Source organism: Physeter macrocephalus, chromosome 2 (assembly GCF_002837175.3).
Source record: "Physeter macrocephalus isolate SW-GA chromosome 2, ASM283717v5, whole genome shotgun sequence".
Lineage (NCBI taxonomy): Eukaryota > Metazoa > Chordata > Mammalia > Artiodactyla > Physeteridae > Physeter > Physeter macrocephalus.
Window position 1 is genome coordinate 78,442,715 of NC_041215.1, and position 25,873 is coordinate 78,468,587.

The 25,873-nt window shown below is 40.5% G+C and overlaps 1 protein-coding gene across 4 annotated transcripts in view; it reads left to right on the forward strand.

The window, feature by feature from the left end:
• The window catches only part of MAP3K20 (mitogen-activated protein kinase kinase kinase 20), a 147,066-nt gene that overhangs the window by 2,858 nt on the left and 118,335 nt on the right, over positions 1–25,873 (forward strand). For 2 of the 4 annotated variants that reach the window (XM_055088586.1, XM_055088582.1), the window contains exon 2: positions 10,819–11,011. In XM_055088586.1, coding sequence (XP_054944561.1) covers positions 10,853–11,011 — 159 coding nt within the window. In that variant the 5' untranslated portion in view covers positions 10,819–10,852. Of the gene's footprint in view, positions 1–9,133; positions 9,292–10,378; positions 10,649–10,818; positions 11,012–25,873 lie in introns of those variants that run through there. The other 2 variants (XM_028479182.2, XM_055088584.1) reach the window with 2 other exon arrangements.

Genomic DNA, 25,873 nt, shown 5'->3' on the forward strand with positions numbered 1-25,873 from the left:
CCATGGCCGCTGAGCCTGCGCGTCCGGAGCCTGTGCTCCGCAACGGGAGAGGCCACAACAGTGAGAGGCCCGCGTACTGCAAAAAAAAAAAGTCAATTTGGATCATTTGTTTTCCATTTTATTCTACCCAGGACAGATTGACAGGGAGGGTGTCTTGTCTATCTACATGTAATAGGAACAGCTAAGACCCTTTTGGTCTTACTGCAGGGAAGATTTAGGCTACTTCTTTTGTGGCTATTAACCTTGCCCCACTACACACAAATAAGCAGACTTCCAGCTGTGACCAAAAAACTGTACCTGTTAAGGAAAGAGAGCTATAAATGCTAGAGCTTAGATTGGTTTGACTAATACCTGGGTGCTTTTATGTCAGACCCTCCTACAGACAGCTGAACCATCGATTATGCCCTAATAGCAGTTAAGTAATCCCAACACAGTAGAAGATTCTGTGAGAACAAAGCAGCCACGCATTTGACACCCTAACCCCAGTATCACATTAATGCCTCAAATTGAACTTTAGGTGGATGGTAAGCAGTCTAGTAATTACTGTAATAAGAAAAGAGTTTGTTTAAAGAAAAAAAGGCAAATTAGAAGGAGGAGGCAGAATGATATAGTGGAAAAAAGACATGATATGGTGGAAAAAATGATATGACTTTGAAGTCAGACCTGAATTTGAATTTCAGTTGTGTCACTTTAAGTTAGGTAGTTGGCTTGGGCAACTTTTACACCGTTGATCCTCAGTTTCCTCACATGCAAACTGAGGACAGTAATCCCTGCTTCATAAGCAGAAGGATATGAGACAGCACATGGAAATGCTTGAGCCAGTGCCAGGAACTTTAGCCATCATCACTGAGTGGTAGAGAAGGGGTTTTCCACACTCTCAAGTTATACACAGAGAAAGCTGCCTGTCTCACCTGTTCCCAGCTAAGGCTTGCCCTTGGTAGCCTGCCTTGTTCCCAAATCATACTTACGTGTGTATGTAGGGCTAGGAGGTTTCCATAGCTATTCTCCTGCTTTGCACATAAGGATTTCTAAAGCAGCTCTGTGCGTACCTCTGTGTTTATACACAGTTTTGTAATATTCTTGGGGGGAGAATCTGAAAATTAGTGCATTTATATTTGAACAGTTTGGGAGCTGTAGGAATGGTGGAAGATTATGACCTAGAAGACCAACATTGGAACCATTCTTACAGCTGATTTTGAGCACAGATTGCCTTCAGGGACCAACATTCTTCTTTGTGGACTCATCTCTGGACTTTCATAGAGGAAAACCAAAAAGAGAAGGCAAGGATCACTGCCTAAAGGTCATGGAGTAAATTTTTGCTTATTAAACTTTTCTACCAAAAGTGGGGAAGAATGTATTCCTTCAGGGATCTGTAGGTATAGCCATAAATACCCCCAGTGTAAGCAAGCACTTTTTTTCAAATCTTGCATTTAATCTTAAAAATTCATGTGACTTTGGCATTGTCTTCTGTACTGTTTGACTTTATGGAACAAACCAATACAAACCGACATTAAGCAAGTTTATTCCTCCAAATCTTAAAAGTAAAATCTTAAAGTAAAATCGCTGATGTAAGACGTGTGTTTATTCGTACATCTTCTGCTCAGAACTGGGTACTCCACTTGTGGGATAACCCACATTTGAGGAGTATAGTCCTGGTTCTGGTACAAATGGTACTGCACCATTCTGCTTCATAGGCCAGCCCGCCACACAGGGTAATGCAATTCCATTATGCTGAGAAAAGAATAGGGGTAGATCATCATCCAAAGAGGTTTTTTTTTCTGTGGTCATACTGTGGCTTTTGAGGTCAGCAGAGCTCTTTGCTTTGGAAGTCGAGAGGATGGGGGAGGATAGTTGTAGGATAGAAGTCTGAAATATGGCTCTCACCTTCTCAGCCAGTTTGGGAGGAGAAATTTAGGAGGATGCCCAGTCATCTCCATTAGTGCCATGGCTGATATTGATCACTGTGTTCCTCCACAAGGGAGGGGGCTCTCAGTGTCAGGTTCATGACTGTATCCCTCAGAAGGGAAGGGAGAGGTCAGTTAGTCATGGTGTACTCATAGGGTTGGAGTGGATCTTTGTGAAACTAGTCCATCACTCTCAGTGATGGAGGACTCGCTACTAAACAGGGTGGCATATTTCCTTGTTAGGCAGCTCTGATAATCCAGAATTCTTTCTGTAACTTTTGTCCACAGATAGCATTGCCTCTGGCTCGGTGAAACATACTGCAGAGTCTTCCTTTGGTCTTATCTAGTTTTAATGTCCCCATTTTTTTTTTTTTCACATTACATCAAGGTTACCAGTTTTTAACTCTCGTATTTCCCTTTCTCAGGGAACCTTCATTCTAGGTTTGTCCAAAATTGTACTGTTTGTTAGCAGCCAGGAAGGTGAGATACTTTCTGTTTGACAGAAAACTGTTGTAGAGTAGAAATAAGAGCTAAGTAGCAGCAGGATGTAGGGATGGATGGGCCTGCTGACTGAATAAGCCGTGTTTACTCACCAGGCTTTCTCCCCTACCCGCACCCATATCCCCAAACACCTGTGTATTCCTCTTCCAGCCAGCCCATAGAAGTGTGCCCTCTCCATGCTCCTTTGCTTTAGTCACACCCTGGCCCCATTCTCTTCCTCATGCCTCCAATCATTCAACGCTGGAAGCTTCTAATCATTCAACACGAGAAGCCCCTGCAGTGACCCATGTCCTGGATTGTACCTACTTCGAGTTTCCTAGTTGGGCTTCTGTTTGAGCACAGACACATTTACACATGGCATTTCTGTGGCATAAGTGCCCCGGCCCCCTACATTCCTGTTCCTCCTGTATTTTGCTTCTCATAACAATATTTCTGGCAAGAAAAGTATGTCATGGAAGCCTCTTTTCATTAACTGAAGTATTAAAGTACAAATAATGTCTCATTTAACTAGTTCATTTTAATTTTAACCTGTGCTTTAACTAGAGAGTTCTATGTCATTTATGTGATAAAGGAGAGAGGGAAAAAAAAAAGTGAAACAATAGCTTTTCTGTTTTTTTAGACTCTTAAAGTTGGCTTCTCTCAGATATCCATGACTGAAGATCGTCTTCACCGAGCCCAGTAACCTATTCTAGACAAGATAGTCTGCTTTCTGGTAGCAGCCTTGGAGGAAGGAAGGACGTAGCTACAGTAGACACAATACTAGTTAGTTCTATTCATACCTAGTCTCTAGCTAGTCTTACAGATCTTATCTATCATAGCAGAACAGCAGTCCTGCTCAGGAACAGAATCTTTGAATCTTTGACCTTGGTGTTATAAACAAATACATCAAACCAGAGCTTTCCCCATTTTTTTGAAGATAAGACTTGCAGAAAAAAAAATAATAATTGTAGACCTGCAATCCAAGTGGTATTGTTTTTATGTACATGGTGATGAAGCACATTTTTTTTTTTTTTTTCGGTACGCGGGCCTCTCACTGCTGTGGCCTCTCCCACTGCGGAGTGCAGGCTCCGGACGCACAGGCCCAGCGGCCACGGCCCACGGGCCCAGCCGCTCCGCGGCATGCGGGATCCTCCCGGACCGGGGCACGAACCCGCGTCCCCCGCATAGGCAGGTGGACTCCCAACCACTGCGCCACCAGGGAAGCCCTGAAGCACATTTTTATTAGTTTATTTACTAATCTGTGTTAAGGAGGCTGAAATAATACTAGCATAAATAAATATTAGGACAGTGAGCTTGGCAAAGGAATTTACTGAGGGTTTTTTTTTTTGTCATATTCAGGTCATGACAAAGTAAATGAATTTTTTTTTTCTATATTGCATCAGAAAATAGACTTTTAACTTTTGTGAAGAGAGGAAGAAGAGTAGTGTAAATTAGGGGTAGAAAAGGATCTGAGTTGAGAAATAATAGGCCCGTATAAACCTAAAAGGTAGAAAAATCCAGAAAAAGTCCAAAGTTCTTCCCTAATAAAGCTAATCCTTTTATAAGTAGATTTAATTTTTTAAAATTAAGATTTGCAAGTATCTTGAGTCTATTTGATATGCAGTAGATAAGATCTGAAAGAAGATAATGGCCACCACAGAAATGTATACTCTAAGTCCCTTCCAAAGTGAGGGCTATAATTGACTAAATAGGTCCCAGAAACTCTAGTATCTAAAAAGTGCCAAAAAATAAAAGTATTGTCTTTTAATAACTTAAATATTCTCCTTATGAAAAAATGTTTAAAAGAAAATTATATTACTAAGAAGATAGATCTTGCAAAAATGGCCAAAACCAACAGCAGCAACTAGAGGAGTGAGGAAAAAAAAAAAAAAATGTACACAAAGAAGCTCACAAAATAGGGATTTAAGGATCAACAATACATTATTTATAGTTGTTCTGCAAAACTAATGAAGATATAATATAAAACAATTCTGAAAACAGGGAGAGGAAAACTATTGAGGAAAGCATACCTAACTACAAAGGCTGAAAAAATAGATGGTTAAATATGATATCAAGATTTCTTAAAATAATTAAAGAACCATAGTTTCCATTTATTGAGTATTATATACTGGGTGCTGGGCACTGTGCAAGGCCTTTCACAGCATCTCCCACTTCTCAACAACTACACAGAATGGGTATTACTGCCAGTGAGAAAGCTGAGGCTGGAGAGGCTCCGTGCCCTGCCCAAGGCCTGGCAGCTAGTCAGTTCAGATTTGCTACTAGAGCTATCGAACTGGGGTCTTTCCCCTGGATCATGCTGTGTCCGTGTTGAAATATCTGTTACTTGGAAGTGAGACTTAAATCAAAGAAGTCAAATAATACTGTTCAAACTTGATAGCTTTTGGACTATCAATTTTGAGACACATGGTAACAGAATGGATATTTCATTTATTGGGTCTGGAAATGCCATGGTCTGAGAAGAGTGACTGATTCAAGGTTACTGAGAGGTAGAGGCAGAGTTCTAACTCATATCTATCTAATTCCAAATTTGTGGGTTTTTTTTTTCTTTTTTTAAAATCCAGGGCAAAAGTCCATTTTTTTGGATTGGAAGGCTGAAAACTTTAAAAAGTAAAATAATACTCCCTATAAGGTTTTCTTCCTCCCTATAGTTCCACTTTTGATAATTACCTGATAGTACTATGTATGCTTTCAGCAATTAATAGTTTAAAAATATTTTAAAATTTTAATGTAAGGAAAAAAAATTTTTTTTTTTGGCCACACCCTGTGGCTTGCAGGATGTTAGTTCTCCGACCAGGGATTGAACCCAGGGCCCGGGCAGTGAAAGTGAGGAGTCCTAACCACTGGACGGCCGGGCAGTTTCCTAAGGAAATCTTTAAAAATTAAAAAAAAAAAAATTAGTCTTACTACTCAAGTACTCAAATGATTGTATGCAACCACTGAGTTAGTGATTTTCAATATTTTCAGAGTTCTGACACCCTCTTACACATTTTTGTGATATCCCTGTTCTAACTTACCCTTCAGTGCTCTGTGATAGATACTTATCATTAAAATTTAAAACAGCTTTGAGAGTTTATGAAACCAAAGTTAGGATGCTACAAAATGAGGACTGGGAATTATTGCATGGAGAAAAATTGCCTTTCTTGTGTAAAAGCAATTGTTTTCACATGGTGGGATGAAAACATCATTTGATTGGGTATACTATGTAAATACATTTATATAGATGACTCTTATTAAATTCTAGTCTATTCATTGGAGAATACACCTGAAAAATTAGAACATAACTTCATCAGGTAGCAGTCTTCCCCAAGATGCTCTAAGTATGATTAATCAGCAACTCAGTTTATCCATTCTTCTGGTCATAAGTTAATCCTCTTAGAATAATGATTTTAAAGGAGAGAAAGCTTAAAGGGAAAAGTAAATATATGTGGTCAGACAGTCACATAGATGGCAATGGGAATATCAGTCAGGTTTTTCAGCTATGTCCATGATGCTTTGCCAAACTCATTGGAGTTAAAACCTGTATTCCTACACCCCAGAATTGTTAGTCTCTTTGGTAATCAGATGGGACCTAATTTTTTATGGTCTCAGTAAAACACTCAAGTAATTATATAGTTCCGTTCATACATAGCCAGTTTCCAAAAGGCAGGATGTATCACAAAATGAGTAACAGTGATTCTGGGAAGAGCTGACTGGTTGCCTCACCTCAGGGTAAAGATCCTGGAGAACTATGCTTCTCAGAGGTCAGCCTCTCTCTGGCACCCCTGGGTCAGTTTCAAGTGGGACTGATCCTGCCTCAGTTCGTCCACATTCCCTGGACTTGCTCTGCACCAGAGGGTTCAGACTTATTCATATTGATCTCATCCTGGTTCAGATCTGTTTGTTCTGGAAGGATTTCTTCCCTCCTGTAGACTCAGAGACACCTAATCCTGAAGAGCCCAAATATACTCTTCTCAGTCTCCCAAGAAGCCTAGGCAGCTGTTTCCAAATAAGAATTTGCTTCAGAATCCTCCGGGGAGCACTTATAAAAACTATAGTTCTCAGATTTTACTTAATCTGATTGGAATCTTTCCAGCTGCAAAAGGCATAACAGGAATAGCCAGAAATTATTTATTCATTCATTCATTCAATACATACTTTTTAATGGAAAAGGTGTGATGCACGTAGCTGCGTAGTAGGTGCTGAAGATCCAGATGTAAATAGAAATGTGTCTTGCCTTTAAAGAATGTGTAGTCTGGTGGGAAGTAAGTGGGAATGATGAACAGATAAAGAGAGGGGCTGTGGTACAGAAGGAGAATTAACTCTGCTCGTGAGGCCCAGAGGAGGTGGTCAGGGACATCACTGGGCAGGGAAAGGCATTCTAAGCAGAGACACTAGCCCATGCAGAGGTGTGGAGATGTGAAAGCGTGTACTGGGAACTGCAAATCGGTCCTCCTGTGTGTCTGGGGAGAGACAAGAAGTAAAAGCGGCTATAAGTGGTGAAGGAAGATCACAAGGAAATTTCCTGGAATTAAAAGACATGAGTCACAGACGGAGAGTATACTGAGTATCCCACCAGTGAATGAAAAAGACTCCCCTCTAAGCATATCCTATTAATTTCAGGATTCCAGGGATGACTACAAGGTCCTAAAAGCTTTCAAAAAGGAAAAAATAATGAAAAAAGAATTAATAACCAGAGTAGCTTCAGGCTGCTCTACGGACACATTAGAAACTAGATGGGTATAAGGTAATATTGTACTTTTGAAATTATAAGGAGATTATTTCCTATCTGTAATTCCATACTACCAATCAAGACATTTTAAGACATACAAATTCTCCCAAAAAATTGCATCCTGGTCACTCTGTTCAGGTAGCTAATGGGAGATGGTACACTGTCAAAGTAAGGGAATAAACCAAGAAAGAGAAGCCAGGAGATCCAAGGACAGGTGTTCCCACAGAGGAAAAGATGAAGGAAATGCTGAGGATGATGGGGAAGGGAAGTCCCAGTCAAGTCTGGCCTAGAGCACCTATTCCAGCTAGATTGACTGAAGTTGAAGGGTATAGCAGGAATGTCTCCAAGAGAAAATAAAACACCCCACCCCTGCCAAATTACCCGATGTTTTTACTTTATTGAGAGGAGTGTTGCAGTTCTTGGGAGAGTTTGATGAGGTGAATACGTTTTAGGTGTATAAAAAGCTAAGCAGGGCTTCCCTGGTGGCGCAGTGGTTGAGAGCCCGCCTGCCGATGCAGGCGGCGCGGGTTCGTGCCCCGGTCCGGGAGGATCCCGCATGCCGCTGAGCGACTGGGCCCGTGAGCCATGGCCGCTGGGCCTGCGCGTCCGGAGCCTGTGCTCCGCGGCGGGAGAGGCCGCGGCAGTGGGGGGCCAGCGTGCCGCAAAAAAAAAAAAAAAAATCTAAGCAAACAATGAAAACAAAAGCAGAGCAACTAGTAACTCTGGGAAAAAGAAAAAATTATCCAAGAAAGGAAAATTCATTGAGTCCTGGTCAGCACTCTTGGGAATAATGTTTACTTTGTCAGACTACTGTAAACAGTGAATATTGACTTAAACAAACGTTACAGTAGAGTTGGATGCTGAGAGGATTGGGCAAGTGTGACATATTTGTATGTAAGGGGGTAAAGGATGGTATATGAGAACTAAATCCTTATCTTCCACAGGGAGAAGTTAATAGGTAATAACTAAAATGGGACAATCAGGAATTAGCAATATAAAGACATTTTTAGAAATACAGATATAAAAATATCATATGAAATATAAATATCAGAATAAAACCCTAAGCGAGTTGAAATTAGTTCCCTCTGAAGAGAGAATTGGGTGTGGGGAGCAGGGGGGAAGGAGAGTTCTATTTTTTTGATAAAAATAAAAGTGAATAATAAAAATATAGTGTCTGTAATACTTAACACTGGGGAACTCTTGCAAGTGGTGTTTTGCATTTTGTTGAACAAACTTTTTTTATCTTTATTTTTAATTTTTTTTTTTTGTTTTGTTTTTTTGTGGTATGCGGGCCTCCCTCCGCTGCGGCCTCTCCCGTTGCGGAGCACAGGCTCCAGACGCCCAGGCCCAGCGGCCATGGCTCACGGGCCCAGCCGCTCCGCGGCATGTGGGATCCTCCCAGACCGGGGCGCGAACCCGGTTCCCCTGCATCGGCAGGCGGACGCGCAACCACTGCGCCACCAGGGAAGCCCCTATTTTTAATTTTTAATGACATTTTCTTTTTTTATTTTTATTGGAGTATGGTTGCTTTACAATGTTGTGTTAGTTTCTACTGTATAGCAAAGTGAATCAGCTATACGTATACATATAGCCCCTCTTTTTTGGATTTCCTTCCCATTTAGGTCACCACAGAGCACTAAGTAGTTCCCTGTTTAGTTATCTATTTTATACATAATATCAATATGTATATATGTCAGTCCCAATCTCCCAATTCCTCCTACCCCCCCTCCCCCTTGGTATCCATACATTTGTTCTCTACGTTTGCTGAACAAACTTTTTGCAGATAAGAACAAATTTACATGTTCTGTGTACCCACCTTTGGCACATTCTTAAATTTTATCTTTTTTTTTTTTGCCTTCTTTTCTGTAATTAGCTAAATATGAACTGAAGCAAAAGTAAGGTAAGTTGTTGATCAGATAGGTACAGACTGTATCTGGATACTATATTTATGTAGATTCTAAGCTATCTTTTAAACTGTAGAGGATAAACAATCCTCTCTCTTGCCTTCTTCCCAAAGTAGAGCTGAGTTTGGCTTCTCTTAAGAAATCAGCATTCTTCAGTGACCTGATGTTCCTAAAATGGGATGGCTAATCAGCTGCACGTTAAGATCTCTGAGCTGACTGTGTACATCACTCTACAAAGCTGCAAGTTGTTGAAGAAGAAATTTTGTCAATCTGTGTAGGTGCAAACTGCCTCCCTCCACCCTTTTCTTTGGAAAATAATCAAACTCCACAGAAAAATGGAAAGAGTAGTAAAATGCCCATATAACTTTCACCTAGATTCACCAGTTCTTAACATTTTGCTGCATTTGCTTCCTCCCTTTCTTTACCCATTCACTTTTTTCGGAGGGTGAGGGGGAATTGAACCATTTTAAATTAAATTGGAGATATCATACTTTAATACATCACCCAGTATATCTTTCAAGAGCAAGGACATCCTTCTACAAAACCAAAATACCATTATTTGCCATGGATAAAATAATATTATCTAATATATAGTTAATATTCAGATTTCCCTAAAATCTTAATAACTTCTATAGTTTTTTTGGGGGGGGATCCAGAATCTAGTCAGTGATTATGCATTGCATTTAGTCATCATATTTAAGTCCTCCGTGTGCTGTAAGTTTCTCTGCTTTTATTTTTTTTAATCTTTCACGACATTGATAATTATGAGGACCCCAGGGGAGTTGTTTTGTAGAATGTCCTGTACATATGGATTCGTCTTTTTGCTCCCTCATTATAAGATTCTGATTTACAGTTTGGGAAGAATATGTATACAAACTTTTTTATCCATCTTCTTTTCATGCAGGTTCAAAATTTTAGACCTTCGTTTTCTTGTTTGTATGTTTTTGTTTTGTTTTTCCTGCTAATCTGTGGTTTGGTATAGGGTGTGAAGAATGACCTCTTACCTGGAGAATAGTAAAACTCCTTAGACTGCAGAAAATATCACTGTAATAATCTCTGGGAGAGGTAATCAGTTCCTCTGGAAGCAAGCATAATATTTTTTTAAAAACATTCTTGGCAGAGTTCTCTGGATGACTTAATATATTTTGTAATCAAGGACAAATTTTCTGCTCTTTAATTAAGTTCTGCTCCAGGATACAATCCAGGGAGCCACTTCTGCAAAACACTTGGCCAGCTCTTCTCCCATCCCAAAGCTGACCGCTTGCTTTTGGAATCCCAACACTGAACGCGCGTTCAGTTTGCAGCATCTGGGCCCTCCTGTGCCAGCATGCTCAGATGCTTAGGTTATGTATATTTTGTGTGAAGTGAGTACAACACGGGGAGATGGCGTGCCTCAGATGCCAGAAGAGCTGTGCAAGCCTGCTGCTGAGGGCATGCTTCCCGTTTGTTGGGGCTTTGGGGTAGGAGACCTGGTGACACAGTAGCCTTTAGGCAGAGCTGCTTGGGATGTGCAGGAAGTGGTGCTGCAGGCTTTGTCGGTGGTGGGGGTGGGAATCTGAGCCATTTCTCTGCAGACAGCTGTGTTTCAGAGTCTGGACAAGTTGCTGTTGAATTTTGCATGGGCTGCCAGGGTAAGTGTTTTCATGTTGATTTGTTTATACTCTTGCTTTTCTTCCTCCTAAGTCATATCAGGCCCTTTCCAGAAGTGCTGCAGGACTTGGTATACATTAGCTAAAGTGGAATACAAAGGTTTCATTCTAATATGTTTCTAATCCAGCTTTCTTTTCCTTTCCCTCTATAGATTTTGTGGAAGTATAATACTTTGTCATTATGAGATGTCGTCTCTCGGTACCTCCTTTGTGCAAATTAAATTTGATGACTTGCAGTTTTTCGAAAACTGCGGTGGAGGCAGTTTTGGGAGTGTCTATCGAGCCAAATGGATATCACAGGACAAGGAGGTGGCTGTAAAGAAGCTACTCAAGATAGAGAAAGAGGTAAGGTCTTTTCCTGCTCTCAGAATTGGTCACGATAGCACTTAACGTAAGCTTTTCAACCTAGAGTCAGAGGTCACAGGCTGCCGGGGACCTAGCAGAGCCTTTGGGGTTGATCCATGAGGCCGTTTCCCAGTTTCCATTCTGGGAGCGCCATAAATAGCAATCAATGCCACGTGTGCTGTAGGGCTGACTTCTACTAGGGGTCATCTGAACTGAGAGGATTTCTTTCCATGGCGTGAAAGACCGAATGTTCTCTTGAGCTCTCGTCCAGGGGAGGTGAGCTTTCGGGCCTTCCCAGGCTTCAGGCTTTTCCCTGGGTCAGCCAAGAGGGGTCAGTAAAGAGTAGTGTGTAAAGTTTTCGTCCCCTTTCCATTTTCTGTCCATTAATTTGTGGTCCTCAGGAGTTGTCCTTTGAAAAACGAAAAGCATTATTTTTCTGCTGAAATATAAGCAATACCAGCTTCTTGCATTTCACCTCTACTTGAAGCCCAAAGTGATGGACTTTGTTTAATAAAGATACTAGACAGAGAGGTGGCCTAGTTGTAAAATGGGAAAAAGGTCTTAACTTTCAGAGTCTGGGATTTGTGCTGGTCCTAGTCAAGCCCAAAACTTATATACAGGCCCTTTATCTTTCTTAGGAAAGTGACACATCATCCCCACGTTCGGTTTGGTACCTAAACTCCACAATAAAGCTAGTGGTGGAGCTGACCTGCAGGGGCTCAGGGCATTGATAACTTTTCATAGTTACCCTCTGGAGTTTGCTTTGGTCATTTCTATTTATGTCCTGTTTTGGCTTATTATTGTGCTTTTCAATATCTTTTTGAAGTGAACTTTTCCATAAATATCTTTTAATCTCCCTGAATGATTTCATTTTTTTCATTAACTGCTGCCAGTGAACCATAGCAATTGACTGGAGATGGAAACCCAAATGGAAGGCACTATGTGGCATTTCATCCCAGCACTGCTGTGTGACTGTGTGATCACCATCTGTGTTTCCGATTGTTGAAGCCAAGTCAGAAGGACTAAGATATCTCTGCCTTGGGGTATCTGTAGGTTGTGGAAAGCATTAAGAAGTGATAGCTTTTAAAGCCAATGTGTGCCCCAAACCGAAGGGCACTATGTAGAAAAAGTGTCCTTCCCCTCATTTCTTGATCAACGAATTTTTTAAATAGTAGCCAAATAAGAAAACCATTTCTTACTCTGGACTTGAACCTAGCTCTTTTTTATCTAGTGAACTCTTAAGCCCTTTACAGGCAAGCATTATTGTACCCATTCTGTAGGTTGGGAAATAGAGCTTTGAGAAACATGTTAAGCTGCCCCAGTAGGGGCAGGTGAAATCCAGATCAGACCCCCTGTTCTCCAGTTTTTAACTCTGAAACCTCTAGTTGACCAGCTAAGAACAGAAAATAAACCAGTTCCATCAAATTTATATTCAAAGAAGTATATAACTATGCTAATATTTTTAAGCATCATGCAACTTCAGTACAATGAACATGTTCTTGTGTGATTGTTGGATGTGAGAAAGACTTTATGAGACATGAAATAGATTTTGATAGGAAGACAATAATTGCAACCCATTCACTCCACCCCCATCCATACCCAATACCTTTTTTTTACTGTCTTTGACAAAGCCAGGAAAATGACATAGGAAAGCACAGGGGTGAAAGCAGGAACTGGAAACTGCCAAATCCTGCTCTTGTGTAGATATTTAACCTGAGTATCATTCAGAATTGGAGTTGATTACAGTAAACTGCAGGAGCATACCTCATAAACTTCTAAGAAGGAAAAACATTAACTCAGTTTCAGCTTTGGGGCTTGATTTAATCAGTGACTGTCAGTGATAAAGAGACATGGTAAGTTATTGCAAAGCATCCCCACACTTACTGACTTAACATACATTTAAGATGTAAATAATTTTGGCTAGGAGTTGGCAGTTATTGGAAAGGAAATATGCATTTCTTATGTAAATGTTTGTTATACTTTATGAACTATGTATTGCCTTGGTGGCTAGATGTTTTCTCAGTGAAAAGATAAAGGTAATAAGCTCTGGATTTTTTCCAATTTATAGATTCAGTCCTGTGTCACTTGGTCATTTTTGCCAATGAATTTTAGAAGTGATGGAACATTTACTAATATGTTTGTAGCTCGCTCATGGAACGCTTTAGGAATGACCTAATATCTGATTAAATATATGTTTTGTGAAAGGTGGAGAAAATATATTCAAAACTCTAACTCTGCTTATGTGAGAGTATAGAGGAATGCTATTTATTTTGCTTTATTCGTAGGCCTCTAGTTTAGTGAGTATATGTTACTTTTCTGATTTAGAAAAAAAGAAAGAAAAATGGCATTTACTTAAAATCTTGGTAGCTCTTTAAAACTTAATTTTTAAAATATTCATCCATTTGTTTTATTTTTTAGATTCCACATATTAGTGATAGCAACAGTATTTGATTTCTCTGACTTATTTCACTAAGCATAATACCCTGTAGGACCATCCATGTTGTTGTATTCCATTGTGTACATATACCACATCGTTTTTTCTTTTTAAGGGAATTCCTTTATTTTATTTATTTATTTATTTATTTATTTATTTATGGCTGTGTTGGGTCTTCGTTTCTGTGCAAGGGCTTTCTCTAGTTGCGGCAAGCGGGGGCCACTCTTCATCGCGGTGCGCAGGCCTCTCACTATCGCGGTCTCTCGTTGCGGAGCACAGGCTCCAGACGCGCAGGCTCAGTAGTTGTGGCTCACGGGCGTTGTGGCTCACGGGCCTAGTTGCTCCGCGGCATGTGGGATCTTCCCAGACCAGGGCTCGAACCCGTGTCTCCTGCATTGGCAGGCAGATTCTCGACCACTGTGCCGCCAGGGAAGCCGATACCACATCTTCTTTAGCCATTCATCTGTTGATGGACACTTACGTTGCTTCCATATCTTGTAAAACTTCATTTTTAAAAAACTTTTACACCTAGTGAAAAACTACAAGGATAGTACTATGAACTCTAGCATATCCTTCCCCTAGAATCATAACTAATTAACATTTTGCAACATTTGCTTTCTCTTTATATATTATTGATTTATATATATTCATACATATTTTAGATTTTACTGAACATGAGAGTAAATTGCAGATGCTATGTTCCTTTATCCCTAAATACTTTAGCTTCTCCCAAGAACACAACTGTAATACAACTATCAAAACTTTTACCTATTGTACGAGTCTATTTTCAAATTTTGCCAATTGTCCCAGTACTGGCTTTTCATGGCATTTTTTTCCCCAACCCAGGTTCCAGTCCAGGATCACATACTTCAGGGGGGTCCCCAACCTCCGGCATCTAATGCCTGATGGTCTGAGATGGAGCTGATATAATAATAATAGAAATAAAGTGCACAGTAAATGTAGTGCACTTGAATCATCCCGAAACCACCCCCCACCACTCCCCCCCACCCCCAGTCTGTGGAAAAATTGTCTTCCACAAAACTGGTCCCTGGTGCCAAAAAGGTTGGGGACCGCTGACATACTGCATTTAGTGATATATCTACTTAGTCTGTTTTAATCTGTAACAGTTTCTCTGCCTTTCTTTGTCTTTTACACTTTGACATTTTTGAAGTGTGCTGGAAAGTTTTGTAGAATGTTCCCCATTTGGACTTTATCTGATTTTCCCTCCCTCTTGCCTAGTTAAAAGTTATGTAGTTTTGGTAGAATGTTATATAGGACATGTGCCCCTGGCATGTCTTAATGGAAGACCCTCAATGTCAGTTTGTCCCATTATAGGTGATATTAATTTTGAACCCTTGATTAAGAGGGACTCACTCAATATCTCCCCAGTAGATACTTTGAGGTTATGTAAATATCTTCCCTCAACAAACACTACCCAATGTTTTTAGCATCCATTGGCGATTCTTGTTCGAATCAAATATTATTATGACAGTTACTGTGTAGAAAGCAAAAGGTTCTAGCATAAATGAGAGGCTTTCTTCCTTGTTTCCTTACTTTTCACTTATCATTCATTCATTCATTTGTTGCTTCATTGTAGACTTAACGGATTCTTTTTCAAATTCAAAATGTTATAGTTCATTACTATCGTTATTCACTTTCATGCTTAAATCGTCCCCGATTTAGCAAGTAGGAGTCCCTTAAATTTGGCTCCTATGTCTTTTTGATACTTATTCATCATTTTTTTAGCCTTTTCATACTCCCTGGCACAAAAAGATGTTCCAGTCTCAGTTAGTTCCATTCCTGGAGTCATTTCTTCAGGAAGCCCTGATTCAGGGTACCTGATTTGGGAGTATGATATTTAGAAACCAAGATTTGGGTACTAGGTTTGCTTATTGTAGACTCTTTTAAAAAAGAGTCTGGTAAAAAAGTTACAAAATAAGGTATATAATATCATCCCAGGTGTCTGTGTGGTGTTTTTCTTTTTCTTATACTTTCCATTGTTTTTCATATTTTTCTATGATGATCTCATATTTCTTTTCTAAGAACATAACACTTTATTATGAAAATTTTCAAACATGTAGAAAAGTTGAAAGGGTAAAAATGAACATCTGTATGTCTGCCATCTAGGATCTGTTATTAACGTAAATACATGCTTTATCACATGTATGTCTATGTATTCTTCCATCCATCAATCCATTTTGATGCATTGCAAGATAAGCTGCAGGTGTCAATAGTTTCCCCTTAAATACTTCAGTATGCATATCATTACCAGAGTTCATTTTGTGTTTGCAGTTCTGTTTTCTTTTAAGGTAAAATTTACATACAATGAAATACACATATCACTAAGTTTTGACAAATGTAAACACAGTGTAACCCATATATTTACAGGAAAAAATCTCAAAAAAAATCATAGCTCTGACAACCTTTGTCACTTTCTAAGGATGTTCAAGTGAATTAAGTTTTATAAACCTCTTTAGTATGTCACAAATCACAAATTTTTCAGTCTCAGTATGTGCTTTCAAAATGTTTAATATTTACTTCTACATTGCTTTCTCATAGCAGTGCTACAGGTTTTTCAGTGGTAATTTAGCTTGTTTTTGTTGGTTGCAGATTTACTTACAGAGCACTATTTTTTTTGGTTACCAAAAAAAGTTTTCAACAGGAAAAAAATAATATGGTCTTAAGGGCATATACCAAAGGTAAGAAAAGAAGCCATTATTGTATCTTTTTGGTAAATTTCAGATGAGCTGAGATCAAACCAGACTGCTTAGGCAGAAATTGAAGCAGGGAGTGGCGAGGGCAGAGGAAGACACTGTGGATCCCAGTGTCTTCTTTCCAACCATGTACCCAGAGGAGAGCAGTCCCCACACGAGTGGTTCATCAGCTTCACAGCATGAACCAGGCATGTCTGTACCTGGTACTTTTTTCTGTCGGAGAGATGGAAACCTGCAAGCATTTGTGTTAACTTGAAATCTGTTGATATTTAACTGATAGTAGGAAACCGGATTTAAGTATGAGATATGAAGGAAACATGATTCCTTTTTATTTCCCCAAAAGAATGAAAAGGAAGCAGAATCCTCAAAAGGTGAAATATGAGGCCCTTTCTTCAATTGCCTTGATTTTTGCAAGGCCCCACTCCCTTTATTTAAAAAAATATTTTTTCCTACCAAATTTGATTGTTGTAGAAATGTTGAAAGCCAGATAAATTCAAGTTTCAAAACTTTCCCACAGTATAAATATTTATAGGTAAAGAGAGAATATCAAAACTGATCATAAGAACAGGAACTCTCAGTAACTTTTTATATAAAGGAGGAGATACCCGTGTGAGATAGAAAATACAATCTTGAAATTGACACAGAACTCAAAACTAAAAATAAGAGCTTTTATTATACAGACTTTTTCAACATGACAGCAATTAGTGCTTCACTAGAAGACTAGTTAATGTTGTTGTCATCTTATTAACTCTTGAGAGATGCTTTTTCCTCTTCTTTGCAGTTCTGTAGCTGACTTTTTATTAATGAATTATTGCCTTTGCTTTAACGGTAGGAATGTGAGTTATTATCTAAGATAACCCCATGCTGAATTTTTCTGTCCACAATCAGAATTTACCCATTCTGCAGTCTATTCTTTTAGGTCAGTGGTTCTCAATGTGTGGCCCCTGGACCAGTAGCATCAAGCGTCCCTGGGAAATTTGTTAGAAATGCAAATTCTTGGGCCTCACCCCACCCCTGCTGAGTCGGAAACTCTGGGGTGTGGGGCTTGGCAATCTGTGCTGTAACAGGCTTCCCAGGTGTTTCTGATGCCCAGTGGAGCTTTAGGTTGTACCTAGCCAATCCTGTCAAATACAGACCAGTATGCTAACTCCAGTTTGGAATTTCAGGTACTTAGTGAAACTGGTAGTGGAGAGATTGTTGTTGTTAGAGGCTTTCGAGACCCTTAAATTCACCGTGCTCAGGTGACCACCTGTGCGCAGGCCCTGCTTGGCAATGTCATTGGGCATAATGAACTCAAGGCAGGCTTAGGAATGGCCGACAGACGGGAAACCTCAGGCAGATGCCCTGAGATTCCAAACCATTTCCCCTGGGGTTCTCACCTGACTTTCTAGCTTTGTCTTTCATTTTCTGACCTGAAACCACCTTCCCTTCTCCCCTGCTCCCCAACCCGGTCCAGTTGTTCTTCCATCCTGCTTTCCCATTTCTGTAACCTTGTCCACATTCTTTCCTTCACCTGTAATATCTTTGTCTTCTCTGCCTGAGCAGGTCCTACTCATGCTTCAGCTTTAATTTCTTCCTTCTCTGTGAAACGTTCTCAGATCACACAAGCATAATTTTTCTCTTTTTCTTTTGAATTTATACCAGTTAGCACCCATACAACTAATTTGACGTGTGATTAAAACTGCCTTGTGGCTCTAGAATTACTGTAAGGGATAGCCACTTAACTTTTCACATGAACATGCCACGTCTTCTCATCCGAAAAGTGGGGCTAACAACAGTACCTCCATCACAGGGTTGTCGAGAGGATTAGAGAACTTAACACGTATAAAATATCTAGAAGAGTGCCTGACACAGAGGAAGACTTGGGTGACTGTTAACTGTCGCTTATATTTTCACAACCATGCTTTAAAGTCAGGATAGCAGATAAGTGTCATGTTTTGTGAAAACCTCAATTTGTTGGTTCCTAGAACCTATGTTGAGAAGGGGTCAGAGGCCACATTTACAGTCTGCAGGAAAAAGCCACGGCAAGGTTCAGCATGGATGCAGAAGGGCAAGCATGTATACGCAAGTGTATGCAGCATCCCTGAGAACTCTCTGAGGGCAAGAACAGCCATTAGCCGTTGTCTTTGTTGCTGATACTGTCACCATCCTGGTCATCAGCACTGTACGAAGTACAACTACCACGGTGAGCTGATCACTTGGTTAGGGGCTTTCCATCCTTGCCCTCTTCCTCTTCACATTTGTGTTAGAAGATTATAATCTTCATTTGATGGATCAGAAATTAAGGCTCAGAGAGGTTAAGTAACCTGGCTAATATAAACAGCACCCTTCTTACCTGTTTCACAGCACCTAGCACTGTGCCTTGCTCAGAGTCAAGTATTTGTTCTTGGGATCATATCGCTGTAGATGTCCCTCTCATTCTCATCCAGTAAAGATATCCTGTATGGATGTATCTACATTTTCTTCATGTACTCTCTTTGAGCTATGAAGAGGATAGAGCACATCTGTCTTTACCGTGTCAACTGTGTCACTGTACCACTTGCATTCAGCTATATAGTGGCTTCCCTGGTGGCGAAGTGGTTAAGAATCCACCTGCCAAGGCAGGGAACACGGGTTCGAGCCCTGGTCCGGGAAGATCCCGCATGCCGTGGAGCAACTAAGCCCGTGCACCGCAACTACCGAGCCTGTGTTCCAGAGCCCGTGAGCCATAACTGCCGAGCCTGCGTGCCACAACTACTGAAACCCGCGTGCCTAGAGCCCCTGCTCCGCAACAAATAGAAGCCACCGCAATGAGAAAACCATGCACCGCAACGAAGAGTAGCCCCCACTCACCACAGCTAGAGAAAGCCCGCATGCAGCAGAGAAGACCCAACGCAGCCAAAAATAAATTAAATAATTTAAAAAAATAGTACTCTTAGTTATTGGTTTGATTTTTATAAATTCCTTTGCTTTTGTACCTTTTTTAGACTGGCATGCCATTTCCACTTAAGGAATTTTAAGCATTTCACTATGCCATGCTTTGATTTTGTACTACATACATAAGTCATCACTTTGAATTAGAGAATAAGCAGTTTAAAATAATGAAATAATAAATCATTTTTTTTTCTTTTTTTCTTTTTTGTGGTACGCAGGCCTCTTACTGTTGTGGCCTCTCCCGTTGTGGAGCACAGGCTCCGGACGCTCAGGCTCAGCGGCCATGGCTCACGGGCCCAGCCGCTCCGCGGCAAGTGGGATCTTCCCGGACCGGGGCACGACCCCGTGTCCCCTTCATCGGCAGGCGGACTCTCAACCGCTGTGCCACCAGGGAAGCCCAATCATTTTATTTGATCATTAATGTAGTCACCACTCCAAAGGTATATATATAAAACAGCTATCCATCACTCAGCTCTTTTCTATGAGACATTTCTGTTACTGGGAGCTTATAAGACACCCCAAAGTGAACTGCTATAAAGAGATAGAGAAAATTGGACAGGGACTTCCCTGGTGACGCAGTGGTTGAGAATCCGCCTGCCAGGGCAGGGGACACGGGTTTGATCCCTGGTCCGGGAAGATCCCACATGCCCGTGCACCACAACTACTGAGCCCCTGTGCCACAACTACTGAAGCCCTCGCGCCTAGAGCCTGTGCTCCACACCAAGAGAAGCCACCGCAAAGAGAAGCCCGCGCACTGCAACGAAGAGTAGCCCCTGCTCACCGCAACTAGAGAAAGCCTGCGCACGCACAGCAACGAAGACCCAATGCAGTCAAAAATAAATAAATAAATAAACAAATAAATAATTTTTAAAAAGAAAATTGAACACATATTGAACAAATATGTAAATTACACGAGTAAACGTATACTACTGATATATCTGAAGGTAACACAAACCTTGTGGAGAGGTAACCTTACACTGAGGAAAAGCTGTAGGAATGGCTTTCCCTGGGACCAAGAGGAATTTAGAAAATTACCTGAATTATAAATAATTTTCTTATCATGTTATGTGAAATGCAGTTACATTAAGACAAACATCATTCTAGGATATTTTCAGATCACTTATGCGACTGTAAAAGTGTTTTATTTTCAAGAAAAAGCCCCTATCCTTCTTATTTTTGCTTCTCAGTCATTAAAAATTTTTTTAATCCTTTCAAAACTTTGTTAGATTACATATTTACTTGCATGTGGAGGTTTTTTCAATTTGCCATATGTAACATTACATATTACAACAGTTATTTCAGCTTTTCATTAAAGTTATTATTGATCTCAGTATATTAGGCAATAAACATTTCCGTTAGTTAATAATTTTTTTCCAGCCATCCTCTAAATATTGTGCTGAAATCAAACCAATGAATGTATTCCAGTAAAGCTGTTATATCCTGACTAACTGGTGTCATACAAAGCTAGGCTCTTGCTGCTAGAAGAAAAATAGTACGAAGCACGAATTGGGTTTTTGAGAAACACAAAGCCTAATATAGAGAGAACAATTAAAAAACTGAAAAATTGGAGGAGAGGAAGAGCTACCTGTGAGTATTTCAGATAGTTTTAAAGTAGATATGATTAATTCTCAGTCTTCAGAATAGAATTACATCACTTGGGTATTAAAAAGGTGTGTAGAATTTTCTTCTCTGCTTTCTAGTGAAGACAGGAAGTCACTCTCATGAAAGTACTTAAGACAGAGACCATCTTATCAATTTTTTTTTCACTGATGCTTGATTCCTGCTCCTGGTTAAGACAACCACTTTCTGTTTGAAGGCTGCCATTGATGACATGTGAGTTGCAGGCTGTTCAATTTTGCAACAGTTTAATTCTTAGGGTGTGTAGAATTTTCTTCTCTGCTTTCTAGTGAAGACAGGAAGTCACTCTCATGAAAGTACTTAAGACAGAGACCATCTTATCAATTTTTTTTTCACTGATGCTTGATTCCTGCTCCTGGTTAAGACAACCACTTTCTGTTTGAAGGCTGCCATTGATGACATGTGAGTTGCAGGCTGTTCAATTTTGCAACAGCTTAATTCTAAGAAAGTTCTTTATAATGTAACTTCCAGCCATGGATACTGGTCTCTTTTTCTGGGGCCATACAGAACAAATCTTACCCTCTTCCTTCCATGTGTCTGCTTCTTGAACACAAGATGTGTATCTGTTTGATCTTTTTTTCTAAGCTCTGCATTGTACCCAGCCCACCATAAGCAATCAATAAATGCATAGGGAGTAAATAAAATAATAAACCTAGTAATCATATCTCAACTTTCTCTTCTTTTGTCAGATTTTCCAGGAAGGTTTTGCTCTTCCTGAATCTACAGAAAAGAGCAGCCTGCATTCCTAGTCTGCTTCATTCCTAGCCTTTTCTTCTCCATGTTTGGCTGATCTTTTGAGCTCTTAACAAATCAGTTTGTCTTTGAATGAAAGGTTCTGTTCGATGGCTGTTAGGCAGGATTTTCCTGGCCATGGTTCTTATCTGGTTTGTTTTTTTTTTTTTAACATGTTTCCAAGAAAGGAATCCAAGATGCTTTTTCTAGCAGTGTTAATATCTGATGTTCGTGATTCATGACCTGAGAAAAATTAAGGTGTCCGAAATGAAATGAGACCATTGGAGTCTTAATGACTTGAAAATATGACTTCTACCCCTGATACTATTCTTTAGGAGAACAGCACTTGGTAAAATTAGCTACATTACAGCAGCTACACTGTTAAGGATGGAAATGTCTGGTGAGTGTTTGTGCAGCTCTGCTCAAGAAGGAGGGGGCTAAACGGCCGATCTGCTTTTGAAGACAGATTATATTAAGCAATTAATGAACAAAATCCATTTAACTCATTACATTTTAAAAACATGCAAAATAGTGCATCCTTTAGTGGGAAACAATTGCTTCTGTTATTGGAACTATAGTCGTAGAGCCTATCTTAAGTATGTATTCATTTTATTTTAATCATTGTATGGGTATTTTAAAATATAATACATAGTTTGGTTAACATCTAAACTAACTTCTCCTAAACTAATTAGCTGCTGACCAAATCTTTTTTTTTTTTTTTTTTTTGCGGTACGCGGGCCTCCCACCACCGTGGCCTCTCCCGCTACGGAGCACAGGCTCCGGACGCGCAGGCTCCGGACGCGCAGGCCCAGCGGCCACGGCCCCCAGGCCTAGGGAGTAAGTTAAGATGAGCCCCCCCCCCACCTTTTTCTTCCAGATAAACAAAAACTGAGACAATTTATTGTTAGCCATCTTACATACTAAAGAAGTTCTTCAGTCTGAAAGAGAGTGACCCTAGACAGAATCCACAAAAAAGACAAAATATCAGTAAAGGTAATTTAAGACAAGCTCCCTTTTTTTTTTTCTGTGGTACGCGGGCCTCCCACCGCCGTGGCCTCTCCCGCTGCGGAGCGCAGGCTCCGGACGCGCAGGCCCAGCGGCCACGGCTCACAGGCCTAGCCGCTCCGCGGCACGCGGGATCCTCCCAGACCGGGGCACGAACCCGCGTCCCCTGCATCGGCAGGTGGACTCTCAACCACTGCGCCACCAGGGAAGCCCGACCAAATCTTTAAAGTTGTGAAAGTGGAGAACTTTTTTCCCTTAAAAATCTCAGGATAGGGACTTCCCTGGTGACACAGTAGTTACGACTCCGAGCTCCCAATGCTGGGGACCCAGGTTCAATCCCTGCTCGGGGAATTGGATCCTGCGTGCATGCTGCAACTAAGAGTTCACATGCCACAACTAGGGAGCCGGCAAGCTGCAGCTAAGGAGCTGGCGAGCCACAACTAAGGAGCCCGTGAGCTGCAACTAAGGAACACACGTGCTGCAACTAAGGAGACCACCTGCTGCAACTAAGACTGGGTGCAACCAAATAAATTTTTTAAAAAAAAACAACTCAGGATAGTTTCTTAACCTCAAAATGAGGCCTCTAAGTGTAACCTACATTCTTCTTTGGGAAAAACTTGGGAACTGTGGCTAAGGCCAGGGTACTGGTCTCAGAACAGGGAGGATGTGTGGGAAATTCTGATTCCAGTTAGACTTACTGTAAGTGCAGATCAGACCAAGAACAAATCTAGTAAGAGATCAAGACATTAATATTAACTGGATTTGGGGGTGTGGAGCATTAAAAATTCATACTCTGCCTTTTTTCAAAAACTATTTAAGATTATTAGCAGGTAGAATAAGCATATTTTTGAGATTACAAGGAAGACCCTCTATACCCCCCAAATCTCCCAGACCTGAATGTAGGGTAAGGAAATATAAACAAATTAACATTTCCTGAGTTCCTGTTATTGACAGCCTCTATTCCAAGCTGTTTACATATATTCTCTATTTAATCCTATTGCTAATGCCTCAAATTTTAGCATTGTAATTTCATTCTTTAAGATTGTTTACCCTAATAAAACTGCAAATACCACTGAGATAAGAAACATGTTAGTAACACCTCAGAGTAAATGACATATGTGATATTTTTTCCTGGGACATACCTTTCTAGGTGGGCAGATGCACAATTGATGCTGTAGGAGACTATGACCTACACAGATTAGTAGGAAATCTCCTTTTCTGTATTCTGTCATCCAAAAAATATTGGATATTTATTACATGGCAGGCACTATTCTAGCTACTGGAGCCACATCAGTAATAAAATAAATAGACAAAAATTCATGTCCTTATAGAGCTTTACCTTCAAATGTGGGAAATGAAACAACTAACTAAAGGGTATATTAAAACATTATAAAGACCCTTATGCCTCTCAAATATGGGCTGAACTTAGTGACTCACTTCCAAAAATTAGAGTATAGAAAAGAAAAAATTAGTAACTTTACAATCGACAAAGCTGGCAAACACTACCTTAACCAAGTGACATGGGTTAATATCATTAGTATTAAGCCATGCCGCTAGCCCATAACTCCAATATGATGTGATGAGAAAACCACTTCATCTCTGTGGTCCTCTTCCCCCAAAACTCATAACCCCATTCTAGTCATGAGGAAAATATCAGATAAACCCAAAATGATGGACATTCTACAAAATACCTGGCCAGTACTCCTCAAGGTTATTAAGGTCTTGAGAAACAAAGAAAGACTGAGAAACTGTCACAGTCCAGAAGAGATTGAAGCATGATGACGAAACATAATGTAGTATCTTGCACTGGATTCTAGAACAGGAAAAAAAAAAAAAAAGACATCGGTGTTAAAAATGGTGAAATCCAGATAAAGTCTGGAGTTTAGTTAATAGTAATGTACCAATAATGGTTTCTTAGTTCTGATACATGTACCCTGGTGACGCAATATGTTAAAATTAAGGGAAGCAGGGTGAGAGGAATGATCTGCATTATCTTTCCAACTTTTCTGTAAATCTAAAATTATTCCAAAATAAAAAGTTTATATTAAAAAAGTGAGGAAAAACATAGAGCAGAGTACGGGACATCAGGAGTGCCAGTATGGGGTTAGTGTTGCCAGTTTACATGGGCTGGTCTAGGTAGGCCTCGTTGAGAAGGTGGTATTTGAGTAAATGCCTGGAGTAAGCGATGGAGCCATCTGCCTACACGGGGGTAAAACAGTCCACGCAGAGGGAACATGCAGATGCCAGGTGGGAGCATGCCTGGTGTGTTGGGGAAGAGCAGGGAGGCCGTTGTGGCTGGAGTGGAGTCAGTGAGGTGGGGGAGAGACAGGAAATGGGGCCAGAGAGGTAACAAGGCCAAATGGGATAGGGCCTGTAGGCAATTGCAAGAGCTTTTGATTTAAATCAGGAGGAAATGGTGAGCAGTTCAATGCTTTGGAGTAGAGAAGTGAAATGACTTATGTTTTAATATGACTACTCTGGTTACTCTGCTGAGAAAAGACCATATGGGGCAGGGGCAGAAAGACCAGTTAAATTATAATCCAGACAAAGAGATGTTTGTGGCTAGGCCCAGGAAGGTTGCACTGGTGGCAGTCAGAAGCGGTTGAATTTGGGGTATATTTTAAAGATAGATCTAACCAGATTTGCTCACTGGACGTGCTGTGTGAAAGTAGAGTCAAGGAAGTCTCAAAGGTTTTGCACTGAGGACGTGGAAGGGTGTATCTGCCATCATGGGAGAGGGGGAAATCATGGGTGGAGCAGGTTTGTGAGAGCAGATCAAGAGTTCATTTTTGATACAGGCAATGAACCAAGGAAGGAATTAGCCATCTAAAAAATACCATGTACAATGCAACGAAAATATGAAATAATTGGAAATAACCTAAATGTCCATCACCAGATGCATGGATAAACAAAATATGGTGTATGTATGCAATTAAATAGTATTCATTCCTTTAAAAGGAGTGTAATTCTTATACATGCTACAACGTGGATGAACTGTGAAAACATTATGCTTAGAGAAATAAGCGAAACACAAAAGGACAAATATTGTATGATTTTACTTATATGAGATACCTAAAATAGGCAAATTCAGGTACAGAAAGTAGAATAGTGATTACTAGGGGCTGTGGGGAATGGGGAATTGTTTAATTGGTATAAAGTTTCTGTTTGGGATGGCGAACAAATTCTGGAAATAGATTAGTGGTGATGGTTGCACAGCAGTGTGAATGCATTTAATACATTGTACACTTAAAATGGTTAACATAGGGGCTTCCCTGGTGGCGCAGTGGTTGAGAGTCCGCCTGCTGATGCAGGGGGCGTGGGTTCGTGCCCCGGTCCGGAGGATCCCACATGCCGCGGAGCGGCTGGGCCCGTGAGCCATGGCCGCTGAGCCTGCGCGTCCGGAGCCTGTGCTCCGCAACGGGAGAG